Source organism: Sminthopsis crassicaudata, chromosome 1 (assembly GCF_048593235.1).
Source record: "Sminthopsis crassicaudata isolate SCR6 chromosome 1, ASM4859323v1, whole genome shotgun sequence".
Taxonomy (NCBI): domain Eukaryota; kingdom Metazoa; phylum Chordata; class Mammalia; order Dasyuromorphia; family Dasyuridae; genus Sminthopsis; species Sminthopsis crassicaudata.
In genome coordinates this window covers 514551724-514566003 of record NC_133617.1, presented here as the reverse complement: position 1 = coordinate 514566003, position 14280 = coordinate 514551724, and the positions used below count along the sequence as shown (strand labels likewise).

At 38.8% G+C, this 14280-nt stretch overlaps 1 protein-coding gene and 1 long non-coding RNA gene across 5 annotated transcripts in view; one reads left to right on the top strand and one right to left on the bottom strand.

Annotated features, from left to right (window-relative positions):
• DAPK1 (death associated protein kinase 1) overlaps nt 1–2134 on the bottom strand; it is a 220060-nt gene extending 217926 nt beyond the window's left edge. The window contains exons 1-2 of one of the 4 annotated variants that reach the window (XM_074281666.1): nt 1847–2134; nt 77–246 (exon numbers count right to left, since the gene is read on the bottom strand). In XM_074281666.1, the coding sequence (XP_074137767.1) occupies nt 77–138 (62 nt within the window). In that variant the 5' untranslated portion in view covers nt 139–246; nt 1847–2134. Of the gene's footprint in view, nt 1–76; nt 247–857; nt 987–1093; nt 1230–1356; nt 1777–1846 lie in introns of those variants that run through there. The other 3 variants (XM_074281665.1, XM_074281667.1, XM_074281668.1) reach the window with 3 other exon arrangements.
• On the top strand, nt 292–6446 carry LOC141550722 (uncharacterized). The gene is made up of 3 exons (XR_012484672.1): nt 292–692; nt 4255–4371; nt 5849–6446. It is a non-coding gene; the product is annotated as an uncharacterized LOC141550722 (long non-coding RNA).
• Nucleotides 6447–14280: the final 7834 nt, after the last annotated feature.

Sequence of the window (14280 nt, the reverse complement as noted above, 5' to 3'; positions counted from 1 at the left end):
ATTCCCAACTCCAAGGCCCCCAGAATTACTCATCACCCCCACAACACAGACACAGGAGTTCCAGCGCTTACAGTACCTGCCAAGCTCCTCCCCCGTGTCATAGTAATCATCCAGGTTCTCCTGCCTGAACACCGTCATGATAAGCTGTCAGTCCTCACCAAAACCCCACCGACTTCAGCTCCACTTCCCACACCATCACTATATCTTCGAATCCTCCGTAGCCACCTCATGCATTATTCTTCCAGCCTTAAAAAAAAAAGAAAATACAAAAGAAACAGATTGCCCCTTTAGCTTCTTTACAATCACACAGCAGTAACGCTTTGCAAGCTACATCAGGGCAACATTTGCACCTTGCATCTAGAGAGAGAAACCGCCTTTGTTAAGCACTGACTGTTGGGGGGAAAGATTTAAACATATGCTCCTGAGCCTCTCCCTGCCATGTGTGCGGCTATGTACACATAGAATCTAAATGACGGTTGTTCATGATTAAAACGTGTTTTATCTTCCCAGATCAACTCACAAACAGAACAAGATCCAGCCAAGCTTCCTCCTTTCCTTTCTCTCCACACACACACGCACACGCACCAATCTCCTCCATTCTCAATCTAAGAAGGAAACGTACCCGGACCAGGGAGCGGAATGCGTCTCCTCAAAGAAGAAAAATATTTCGGGGGCAAAAGAAGCTAAGGAAGGTACAGTTTCTAGTCAGCTTCTGCTGCGGTGGTCACCTTCGGTTCCCTCTCCCTCCCCCCCCCCCCTCCGGTATACCTTCCTTCCCCTGCAATACCATTTAACCTAGATTCGCGGAAGGCAGTTTCCAGCAGCGGCACATTCCACAATGCTTTCCCCTCCGTTACCGGGTCAACTAGGACGTGCAGCTGCCAGGAGGAAAGGTAGCCTGGGCTGGATCGGGAGTCACATCCATCGCACTGACACAATACAGCCCCACGAGCATGCACGCACCGCACCGAGGCAGAAGAAGAGAGGCGAGCCCAGCCGAGACGCTAACCTCCTTCCCCGGGGGAGCCTGGGGTCCTCACTGGAGTCCAGTCCGAGCCCCCAAGAACCACGACACACCCCCGCCCCAATCCACCTGTTTCCGACACAGCCCCATCCAACAAGACCCGAGGGAAGAGGAAGGTAGATCCCGTATTGGAAGACGGTTAGGTCGAGGAAGCTCTTTCTCCACCATCCCCAACCCGACCCCACTTTCAAGAGCCGAGTTTCCGAGAAGCCTGGGCCTTCCCACATTCCCCGGAGGCGCAGCCCGGGAGAATCAAGCAATCCAAGCAACCAAAGCAAAACAAACAGCCCAACGGGAAAGGGCGGAGGGGGGAACGACTAGGGAACACTTACCCCCAAACTCTGCAGCTGTAGGGGGAACCGGTTGCGGGGGAAGTCTCCGGAATTCTCCGGAGTTGCTTTCGGAAGCCAACCATAGGCTCCGGTAGCGCAGAGACTAGAGGGAAAAGAGGGTGGGGAGGGGGAGAAGGAAGGACGGAGAGAAAAAGGGAGAGAGAGAGAGAATCCCTCGGCCACCACCTCCTCCCCCACTGCTTCCTCCTCCCGCCGCGGCTGAAGCTCCGGTGCTGTGGCTGTGGCTGTGGCTGTGGCTGCTTCAGCAGTTGCTGCTCTTCCCTTCTGCTGCTGGTCCAGGGGAATGGAACACGGCGGCGGAAACAATGTCCCCGGCTTAGAATCGCGCCGAGCCAAAATAGGACCAGCTGCACCAGCACTCGGGGCCCCCCCACCCGCTCAGCTTCACTCAGTCTTCCTAGAGGGGGAGTCCGGCAGCCAGCCAATAAGGGAACACCACTTGCAGCGACCCACCCACCTCCACTCTTACCTTCCCCTCTAGCTCTAGAGCGTTGAACCTGCCGGTGCAGATGGAGGGGACGATTCTGTTCTGTTCTCGCTCTGAAACTCAGTCACCCACTCAGGCACGCATACCCATGCATACACAGACACCCACGCCCCGGGCTCCGTGGGAGCGCTGCTTGGAAATGGTTTCACGTCTTTCGGCTGCAGACTTTAGTTGCCTTCATGGCTCTTTTCTCAAGGTTCTTAAAAGTATTGCCCTAAAAGGGGAACGGGGGAGGAAAAGATCCATTCCTGGCACTTATTGGTCCATTAAAGTCTGGGAGCTCTTATGAATCTCACTCCTTCAAATGAACACTCAGAATTTCCGTTTTCAGAGGTACTTTTAACCATCTTTGCCTCCCTACTCCCTACCCTCCACAAATCTCAGCAGTGCACGGATTGCATGGATTTCCTCGGGGGGGGGGGGGGGAAATGAATGTCTGTCAAGGCCTTCCTGAGAGATACTCCAAAATAGAAAAGGATACTGTGCTGACAAACCCCAGATCAGGTGTAGGGATGAGACATGGAAGCTACAAAGGCTCGGCTCTGTCCTGAGATTTCAGACCCACAATTCTATCTAGTACTAGCAAATCTCTGGTGTTCTAAAACATTACAATTAAAGCATTTCTTCAACTTATTTGGTCTTTTGTCTTGAAAACAAGAGCACTTTGAAATTTTAAAATATCTCTCATTGAGGGAATGGTGCTTCTGTTTTCCCTTTATTTGAGGGAGAAATAATAAAAGTATAACTTAGGTCTAGTGTTAGGCCTGGAATCATGAAATTTTTTAATGGAGGTAAGAGATAGCACTCAGTTCCATTGGTAAAATCTGCTGATGGTTCTAAATTGAGAGGTGATGTGAATATCAATAATGGATTTCAGAACTAATACAAAAGGATCTCAAGAGGTGAGAAGCATGAGCAGAAAATAACAATTGTGATTCATCTGGGAGAAATGCAAATGACTGTTTGCTGGAAAATAATCTAACACAGATGTTTAGGAGACACTTGAAAAGTAAAAAAGTGGTCATGCTTTTGGAAAACAGTTACTTGCAGAATACATGTGAATGTGCCCAGAAAACTCAAAGGACTGTATCTATTTAAAGACTTGGACCAAAGTACCTCTATGTTCCCCAGAAAGAATGATCTTTTTTGTATTCATCACACTGGAGTCACTTTAAACTAGGACAGGAAAGCAGAAGTCTCAGCCTGATTTCATGAATTCTGGGTACCTGCTACAAGAGTCAACACAAACATACAGGACCATCAGGACAGAATTAGAAAGTTAAGAAATGAGCCAGAGGAAAAGCCACAAAACAGAAGTGCTAAATCCATCTGTCCTTAGGGCAACAATAATGGGCAGTGCCTCAAAACCATTCTTTAGGTGATGTAGTAGGTTCTGAATTACAGTATAAAGGGTGGCTAACCCTGAATAGTAGAGATTTCCTTATAGAGGGATGTGAAAATAGGTAAGGCCCCAAAATCAAAGAATCATGGAATTTTAATTAAGAACTATTTTATCCAATTTATCACCTCAAAGGAATTCCCCACTGTAGGTTATCCAACAAGTAGTCCTCCATCCTCTGCCAGAAGACCTCCAATGAAAAGAAATTCTTTCCCCTTCTCCAGGCAACCTACTTTTGATAACTCCAATTATTAAAAGATTTTCTGTACTCAAATATCTATGATCTATGGATCTAGGATCTAGGATCTCATCAGTTTGAAAGCTCTCTCCAACTACTCAAATATCACATCCATGTTTGCTAAGCATGAATGACTTGTCCTTGTACTTCCACAAGTTCACCAATAAGGATTATACCCCAATGAAGGCCTTCCACATTTTCTCCTGTCAGGTACAGTGGAACACTCTTGTGATATACCTGTCAGCCTGCATTCTTGTTACATGGACTGTTTTTCTCTTCCTAGCATTCCAAAAAGACATCTTTAATTCCTGATTTTTGAAGTTCTTCATCAGTTATATGTTGCAAAGTCCTCACACACACCATTTGTCTTTTCATTGTCCTTTATGTGATATCCTTTTTTTTTCATTTTTCAGAAACTAATATTCTATGTTTCATCACCACATGATCTCACCAGTAGAATACTGATATGAAAAATATTGGTCTTTTCTTTTATGAGTAGCTTGGGGTTATTGAAGGAGTCTTGTGCTTTGCTGCAATCAGTCAAATTTGTTGTCTTCTTGTTCAAATCTAGGCCCAATCCATTGTCCATCTCTGTTGTCTACCCAGGTGTACATCCATGTGGATGAACAATCTCTATAGGGTAGCCATTCAAATACACATAGTAATCTAGGAAGTAGATATTCTTTATCCACTTGGTCTTTTTCATGAAATGATCAGGCCAAAATCCTTTAAATAATTACATATCTCCTTCAGGAAGCTCTGTAATATTCTGGGTTTGATATGATCTGTATATCATCCATAAAAAGAAGCATCAGAACATCAGCCCCCTTCAACTTGGACTCTCCTACATCACAATGGCAAACAACTTTGGTAAGCATGCAGTTCCATTTTCTGTCTTGTTTGATGTCTGTAGACAAAGAGCTATTGAACAGGGTTATTTATTATTATTGGTATTATATCTATTATCTGTTATTTCTGTTTCAAAGAATCTTGAGTAATTTTTAAATGATTTTTAGTGCATCAATAATAAATACCTTGTGGAAGACAATCCTTTAAGGCAGCATTTTTCTTTACTGAGTCAAATGCTTTTTCATAATTAAAAAACAGTTAGAATTTTATATTCTCATTTTTCAGTCAGTTGTGAAATGGTAATGATGTGGTACATTGTTGAATACTGCTTTTTTAAAGCCTGCTTGTTCCCTGCTAAAATCTTCATTGAGGATGCCCTTGATTCACACTTAGGGGAATCTAATAAAGATTTTGTATAGGTGGAAGAATAGCCACATAGGGAGGCATTTATGGATGTTCTCTTAATCATCTTTTCATAGTATATATACATTAGGTTCAAGATCTTTTCCCACACTTTTAATATCTTTCCCTCAGATACCTTGTGTAGAAACCCTTCAACACCCTTACAATTCTGTTGTCTACAGTACATATCTCTTCTAAGTACACTTGGTCCAGTTTTGCTGTGGCTGTTTTTCTTAATTTTGTTCTCTTTAGCACCATATCTATCACTCTTATAAGCATATGCCTTGACTATTCCTACTTATTGCTCTTGATGCTGTTCTCTGGGATCAAACAGAACAAGTCTAATTTCTCTTTCATATGACAGCACTTTAGATATTTAAATGATGCTGTAGTGTCTCTCCTGAGACTTCTGCCATTCAAATTAAACCTCCCCAAGTTCCTTCAAAAATTCTACATGTGACATGGACTCAGTCCAAGACCTCTTTGAGGTTGACCTCTTGATGCTTTGTAGCTTATCAGCTTTCTTTCTAAACTAAGGTATTTAGGAGAGTAGTTGAACAATAGCAATTGAAGTTAGGATGCCTGAGGGCTCCATATTTTCACTAAGTCTTCATTATCACTCTACATATGAAGTTAACTTGAGTTGGCAAGAGTCATATGTCTTAGATTTCTCATACCCTTTCCCCTTTCCCCTCACAGTGTTATCAACATGATTTACCCTTTTAGGATATCTTTGCTAAATATCTTTGCCAAAAGAAAAAATGGAGTCAGAAATAGTTGGATATGATGAAAGAACAATTGAACTGAAGGCACTGCCAAATAAAGAAACTTCCTTTCGATATCTTCTCTGCAATTCAGTCTCAGAGTTTCCTAGAGCAGAGAGGTTAAATGATTTGCCCAGAGTCACACAGTCATTATGTATCAGAAGTGAAATTTGAACCCAGGTCTTCTTTGCTATAAAGAAAGCTCTCTATGCACTACTGTTTCCAGCAGAAACAATCTTTATTTTACTACTGACCACTCCTTCCCCCCTATATGGCCTCTCTTATCACCTTCACCCCTCCCTTCCATATCTCATTCCCCTTTTATTTTCCAGCAGAAACTGCAGAGACTGTGGTGGTGGTCGTCCTGCCTCCCCCACAGAAACCAAGACACATTCAGGAGGACCTCAACAAGCTAGCAGAGGCAGAGAACACAAAGGACTGGCAACAGGAGCTCGAGCTCTCAGAACTAACCAGGCCCCAGGAAAAGAGACAAGCCTTTGAAGGAGAAAATAAAGGATTTGGATTTTAACTCCTGGCTATTCATGTGGTGATTACTGAACTGAAACGAAGGCTTCTCCCAGAGACCCCAAGAAACCCGAATCAGAGAAAATTACAAAAGTCCATTATGATATTACTTTCTTGATTACCTCCTTATGCTTCTCCAGAATCCTGTAATTGAAAATCAGATTTTCTATTCAGCCCTGGTCTTTTCATAATGAATGCATAAATATATTCTGTTTTATTGAGTGACCACCTTTTCCTATGAAGGATTATACTCAGATTTGCTGGGTAAGTCTTGGTTGTCATTCTGGCTTCATTGCTCTCAGGGAATATCATATCCCAAGCTCTCCAGTCCTTTAATGTAGAAGCTGTTAAATCTTGTGTTATCTTGATTGTGGTTCTACTATACTTAAAATGTTTCTTTCTGGATGCTTATAGTATTTTTTCCTTGATTTGGTAATTCCTGAATGTGTCCTATATTCCTGGGAGTTTTAATTTTGGGATTTCTTTCCGGAGGTAATCCACAGATTCTTTCAATGTCTATTTTACTTTCTGGGTTTAGAATACCAAAACACTTTTCCTTGGTAATTTCTTGAAAAATAATGTCCAGATAATTTTTTAATCATGACTTTCAGGAAAACCAATAATTTTTAAATTGTCTCTTCTGGATCTATTTTCCAGGTCAGTTGTTTATCCAATGAAATATTTCACATTTCCCCTAATTTTTGAGATTTTGCTTTATTTTGTATTGATTTCTTATAAAGTTATTAGCTTCCATTGCTCAATTCTATTTTTTAAGGAATTATTTTCCTCAGTGCTATTGTACCTCCTTCTCTACTTGGCCAAATTTGATTTTTTTAAGGCAGTCTTTTCATTAGTTTTTTGTATTTCCTTTTTGCACCACTCTCAATTCTTTCCCTAATTTTTTCTCTTCCTCTCTTATTTGATTTTCAAGTTGCCCTTGAGCTTTTCCGTGGACTGAACCCAATTCTTATTTTTTTTGGAGGCTTTGGATGTAGGAGCTTTGACTTTGTTATCTTTTGAGTATGTGTTTTGATCTCTCTTGTCACTGTAGTAACTTTCAATGGTGAGAAATGCTTTTTTTTTTGTTTTGTTTTTTTTCCCTGTTGTCTACTTACTTTCCTAACCTATTACTCGACTTTTAACTCAGTCAGAGTAGGGCTCTGTTTTGGATGGAGGGTGCACTGTCCCAAGTTTCAGTGGTTTTGTACAGCTTTTTTTAGAGATCCTTCTAGGAATCTAAACATAAACATTCTTTTCTATCCTGGAGCTGTTAGAAGTATCCCTGCCCCACAGTAGCTGTAAGATTTATTGTGCTAAAGCAGCACCAGGGTTAGGGTAGGTACTGTGCTGGGACTACACACCAGATTCTTACCTCATTGCCACAGACCTTCTCTGCTGACTTCCAAGTCCTCTCTGGTATTCCTGGCCAAGAGGTCCAAAAAGCCTCCAACACAGCTGCTGATTCAGTGGTCCCACTTTGCTGAAACTGGGGTCTGGGCCGGACCTGCCCTGATGTGGTCTATGCTGGGATTGTGCACTAGGTTCCCACCCTGGTTCCATAGACTTTTTTTGCTGACTTTCCAAGTCCTCTTTGGTATCTCTGAGCTTAGAGGTCTGGAAGCCACCTATACTGCTGCTGACTCAAAGTGGGGCTGAGCTGTGCAGTCTGCACAAGGACTACATGCTAGACTCCCATCTTGGTGTCACATACCTTTGCTGCTGATCTACTAAATTACCATCAGCTGGAAAATGTTCTATTCCATCTTTTTGGTGTTCTGATGCTCTAAAATTTGTTTAGAGTTGGAGTGGTTTGGGGGAGAGTTTGGACGAATTCCTGCCTTCACTCAGCTATCATGGCTCTGCCTCCAGCAATCTTTATTTTAAAATACTGACCTGAAAATAGAGAAAGAAAATTGTAGACTAATTTTCCTAATGTATTGATGCAAAAATATTAAATAAGAGATTAGAGCAATTTATCACGAGGATAATACACTTTAACCAAGAGGGATTTATATCAGGAATGCAGGGCTGTTTCAATATCAGGAAAATTCTCTGCATAATTGACCATATCAATAACCAAATAAACAGAAACCATATGATCATCTCAATAGATGTTGAAAAAAGCATTTGACAAAATACAAACACCAATGCCTAATTATAACACTAGAGAGCACAGGAATAAATGGAGTTTTCCTTAAAATGATAAGCAGCATTTACCTAAAACCATCAGCAAGCATTATTTGTAATGAGGAGAAGCTAGAGACTTTCCCAATAAGATCAGGGTGAAACAAGGATGCCTATTATCACCACTATTATTCAATATTGTACTAGAAATATTAGCTTTAGCAACAAGAAGAAGAAATTGAAGGAATTAGCATAATTAATGAGGAAACAAAACTATCACTCTCCACAGTTGATATGATGATGTATTTTTAGAAAATTTAGATAATCATCTAAAAAACTACTAGAAACAATTAACAACTTTAATGAAGTTGCAGGACATAAAATAAACTAACATAAATCACTGGCATTTCTGCATGTTACTAACAAAGCCCAGCAACAAGAGACAGAAAGGGAAACCCCATTTAAAATAATTAAAGATAACATAAATAAAAATATATAACAATACAATAATAATAAATAATAATATAAACAAAGATAATATGAAATATTTGAGTCTTCTTGCCAAAACTGTTATGCCACAGTTTCTTTGAATATTCTACCTCAGATTCCATGCATTAATTTCCCTGAATTCTAATATCTCAATTTCCCTGAGTTAGAATGCACCCCCCCCTTTTTTTTCCATTAGGGCTGAGATAATTAGTAGCCACTTAATCATTTCAAAAGATAAGACTCCAAATGTCTTCTCAGATACCTAATTCTATTTCTTCAGACTTCCTTTGTCTAGCTGGACATCTCCTTACCTCCCAGTTAATAAGAATTTATGATTCTCACTCCCAATCTGTCAGAACCAAATTTATGGTCCATCCCTGAAAATTCCCACTCTTTGCCTTCTGCCTTTGTTTCTCTTCTCACCAGAGTCCTATAAAAAACCTTAGAATCTCACATTCAACACTGGATACTTTGAGATGAAAGTCTGATCCAGTCAATCAATTAAGCTCTCCAATAAATAAAATATTAAAAACTCTTTAATCTCTATCCTGCCTCAGTTTCTCTGGCATTACAAAACAAAACCAGGAACTATATGAAGACAATTACAAAATGTTTCACACAAAGTTAGATCTAAACAATTGGAAGAATATCAAGTGTTCATGGGTAGGCTGAGCAAATATAATAAAAATAACAATTCTACCTAAATTAATCTACTTCTTTAGTGCCATACTAGTCAAACTGCCAAGAAATTACTTTATAGAGCTAGAATAAATGACAACAGAATTCATTTGGAAGAACAAAAGGTCAAGAATTTTAAGAGAATTAATGAAAAAAATGCAAAGAAAGGTGGCCTAATTGCACCAGATCTCAAATTATAAAACTATATTATAAAGGAGCAGTCATCAAAACCATTTGGTATTGGCTAAGAAATAGAGTAGTAAACCTGTGAAATCAGTTAGGTTCACAAGACACAATAGTCAATGACAACAGTATTTCAGTGTTTGATAAACTCAAAGATTCCAGCTTCTGGCATAAGACCTCATTATTTGACAAAAATTACTGGGAAAACTAGATTACAGTATGGAAGAAATTAGGAATTGATCAACATATAACACCCTATACCAAAATAAGATTGAAATGGGTTCATATTTCACATATAAAGGGTGATAGTGTAAACAAATTAGAAGAGCTAGAAAGTCTACCTCTCAGATCTGTGGAGAAGGAAAGAATTTGTGGCCAAAGAACTAGAAAACATTATGAAATACAAAATGATAATTTTGATTACATTAAATTGAAATGTTTTTACACAAACAAAAAACAATGCAGCCAAGATTACAAAGAAAGCAGAAAGCTGGGAAAAAATGTTACAGCCAATATTTCTGATGAAGGCTTTATTTTTAAAATAAATAGAGAATTAACTCAAATTTATAAGAAGGTAAGCCATTCTCCAATTAATAAATGGTCAAGGGATATGAAAAGACCATTTTCAGACAAAGAAAGCCAAGCCATTTCTAGGAATATGAAAATTTTTTTCTAAATCACTATTAATTAGAAAAATCCAAATTAAGACAACTCTGAGATACCCCTTTACACCTCTCAGATTGGCTAAGATGACAGGAAAAGATAATGATTAAATGTTGGAGGAAATGTGGGAAAACTTGAACACTAATGTATTGTTCCTGAAGTTGGGAAATGATCCAACCATTCTGGAGAGTAATTTGGAACTATGCCAAAAGGGCTATAAAACTGTGCATACCCTTTGATCCAGCAGTGTCTTTATTGGATCTGTATCCCAAAGAGATCATAAAAGAAAGGAAAGAACCCACATGTGCAAATGTTTGTAGCAGCCCTTTTTTAAGTAGCAAAGAGCTGGAAACTGAGTGGTTGAATAAGTTATGGTATATGAATGTAATGGAATATTATTGATGATCAGACTGATTTCAGAAAAGCCTGGAGAGATTTACATGAACTAATGCTACATGAAGTGAGCAGAACCAAAAGAACATTTTACACAGTGACAAGATTATGTGATAATCAACAATGATGGATTTAGCTCTTTTCAACAATGACGTGATTCAAGGCTATTCCATCCAATTATAATGGAAAGTGCCATTCCCATCCTGAGAGAACTATGAATATTGAATGTGGATCAAAGCATAGTATTTTCACCTTTTAGTGCTGTTTCCTTGTTTTTTTATTGATTTTTTTTTTGCTTAGTATTACAATATGGAAATTTGTTTAGAAGAATTACACATGTTTAACCTATATCAGATTGCTTGCTGTTTTGAGGAGGGGGAAAGAAAAAGGGGAGAAAAGGGAGAAAAATTTGGAACACAAGGTTTTGCAAGGGGGAATGCTGAAAATTATCTTTGCATGTATTTGGAAAAATGAAATCCTCTAAAAAATGAAAAAAAATGCTGCCCTGTTATATTATGATTCTATATTTTAGCTGTTCTTTCTTCCATTTAGGTTATATATATATGAAAGCTAGAATAATTTTCATAGAATCCTAAATAAAGGATTCTTAATCTTTCATTTAAAGTAAATGAAAAAAAATTGAAAGGTGGAAGAGACTTAAATCATTCAGTTCAACTTCTCAGCAAGGAGAAAATATTCTCCATGTATGAATACCATTCACAATGTTCCTAATAGTTGATAATTTCATCTCTTTTGAATATTTGAGGGAACATTTTATCTCAACCCAATCCAATTTTGAACTCCTTTAATTGTTAGAAAGTTATTTTTACATTAAGTTGAAATCTAATTCTTAGTAATTTAGTTATTGTTATTCCTTCAGATATTCATGCTCATAATCTTAGAATCATCCTTAATTCTCCTACACCCCACAAATTCAATCACTTGTCAAGTTTTATGTATTCTCCCTCTAAAACTCTCCAACTGTCTGTCCATTTCACTGCCCCCATCCTCTTTGAGGTCCTCATCATATCTCTCCTGAACTATTCCAATAGTTTCCTTATTGATTTTCCTGGATTGTTTCTTCTCTTTCCAATATATTCTTTATACTCATTAATTTCAAACATGTAATATTCACTATCAATACAATTTAGTGGCTTCTTATCTCCTCTAGGATTGAATACAAACTCCTGTTTGGCATTTAAGGCACTTCACAACCTTCTACCTTGGCAGTCTTATTAAACATTATTTCCCTTCCCATGCTCTACAATTCAATTAAATTGATCTTCTTGTTCCCCACATATGATATTTTATTACCCATCTCTGTCCCCTAACACAGTCTCTTCTCTGCATTTAGAGTGTATTCTTTTCTCACTTCTGCTTCTTAGTAAGTTTTTTAGCTTACTACAAAGATCAATTCAAATGCCACTTATATGAATAAAGTCTTTCCTGATTGCCTCTGTTGCTTGTACAATTCTTACAATTCTTTTCTCTATTCACAGCTGATAGACATAATTAGTCTAGCTCTTCATCACCTCTCACCCGAATTTTTTTTTTAATACTCCTCCCACACACACACACACACACACACACACACACACACATGACTCCTTGCTCTCTCTCCTTATTATCTTCATGATCTATACCTGCCAAACTCTTCACCACCTCTGCCTAAAATATAGGTCTGGTAACATCACCCTATTAGTAAATTCCGTTGGCTATCTATTGAGTGTAGAATCAGAAATAAACTTTTCTTTTTAAGTTTGAATCCTTTCCTGCACTTTAAGGTCCAACCAAATGGCTTTTTTTTCTGTTTCTCAAACTCACAAGAAAACACTACTAAAATATCCAAGCGGGCATAAAATATTGAAATATATCATCCATCCAGGACTACTTAAATATGAATGAATTATTCTGAAAACTTTTTTTGTTGAATTAACTCTTATTTGTTTTTGCATTGTAGATGATGATCATCTACATAAAGGGAAATATGAAACCTACTGAAAAGATTTTGTTACCTCTTCTGATAAACCAATGGAAGTCTACCTGTGAAATCTTAATTTTTGAGGAACATTTGCCTGATTCATCAATATCTCTGCCTATTAAAAGAAAGGAATATGTTACCAAACTTTGATAACAATTCAGTAACATTTGGGAAATGAGAGTAATGGCAAATCTATCCAATGTGTCAAGCTATGATCTGTATGACTGATATATGAGAATCTTGTAAGACAGGGCAGATAATATTTTCATCTATACTGAATTCTGAATGATAGCTATAGGTCTGACTGAGTGGCTTGGAGAGAATTGGTGTGGACTGTGGCAATACATATATGTGATTGCTTGCAATTTTAAAATTGTGATTTTACTTTTTTAAACACTTTTGATTTTACAGTTTTAAGTTATTTTGATTTTACATTTTTAAGTTATTTTGGTTTTACATTTTTAATCTATTTCAGTTTTACACTTTTAAATTATTTTGGTTTTATATTTTGAAATTCTTTGCATTTTACCTTAGCAATGCACTTCGGGCATACACAGAAAGTACAGCTAAGTGACAGACTGACTAACTTTTGTCTGACCTTTGTTAATCTTTTTGACAACAACTTTGTTTCCACTGTGATGTGGAAAGGCCTAGATGGCATTTGGAAAGGCCCAAGTTGGGCCCTGGGTACATTTTTTCCTAGGTGCAGATCCAGCAGCAGAGTTCATCCCCACCAAAGACATTTGTAACTTGGGGATCCAAGAGAAGAACCAGAGGGACCAGCCAGATGTCAGCAGCCCTCCAGATGCTGATGGCACCAGAGACAGCAGACAGTTCCAGTGTTGCAGCTGAATTGGACTGTTTTGGGTGATATGTAATATAAAGACTGTAAATGGACAATGGGCCTGCTTGTTCCTCCTGTGGCTACTTGCCATATGGTGGCCTGGGGAGAGGCTTTGACCTATGCTTTCTATTGAAGGACTATGCTTTTAAATTAGTGGGTGAAAAACCAATACACCCACCTGCCATTGTTATTGAGACAATGTTACTGGACATGACTTTGCTTATGTGCACCTGTGAAACTAGAATTGCTCTAGGATTGTGAAAAGTGCAATAGAGAATTGTGAGAAACTAGAATTGGTCTAGAATTTTGATAAATGTAACTAGAATTATGACAACCTACATCACTGATATTTAATTGTTAACTAGAATTGTGATGTTTTACCTTGTTGACTTCCCACCTCAGTGTTGACATCCTACCTCATTGGCATCCAACCTCTTTGGCTTATTATCTGCTTGAGTATGACTTTAATGAATGGGTTAAACACTTGGGCCACTATTGAGCTTGGTTCTCATTGTCATACTTCTTTTTACTGATCTGCTGCTTTGTACCTCCTTGGGCATAACACTCTGTCATCTGTCATCAATCTGTCATCAATCTGTCATCAAGCGAACTATAGCTGGTGCTAAAAGTTTAGCTTGGTGAGATGTGCAGTTCCCGCAAAACAAGAGAAGGGAATTGTAAGGGCCCTTTAAATGGGTGGGCACAGCGCAACAGGAGATTGAGGCCCGGAAGTAATCTCTGTCGATATAGGACTGCTCTGTGGGTGGGATCCTATCCATATTGAAATAGCTTCATAATGGGTGACGACTCTCTCACTGGTTGGCTGTGTGTGTGACCTCACAGGCCCTTTATAAGCCCACTGCAGACAGCAGTCGCTCTCTTTA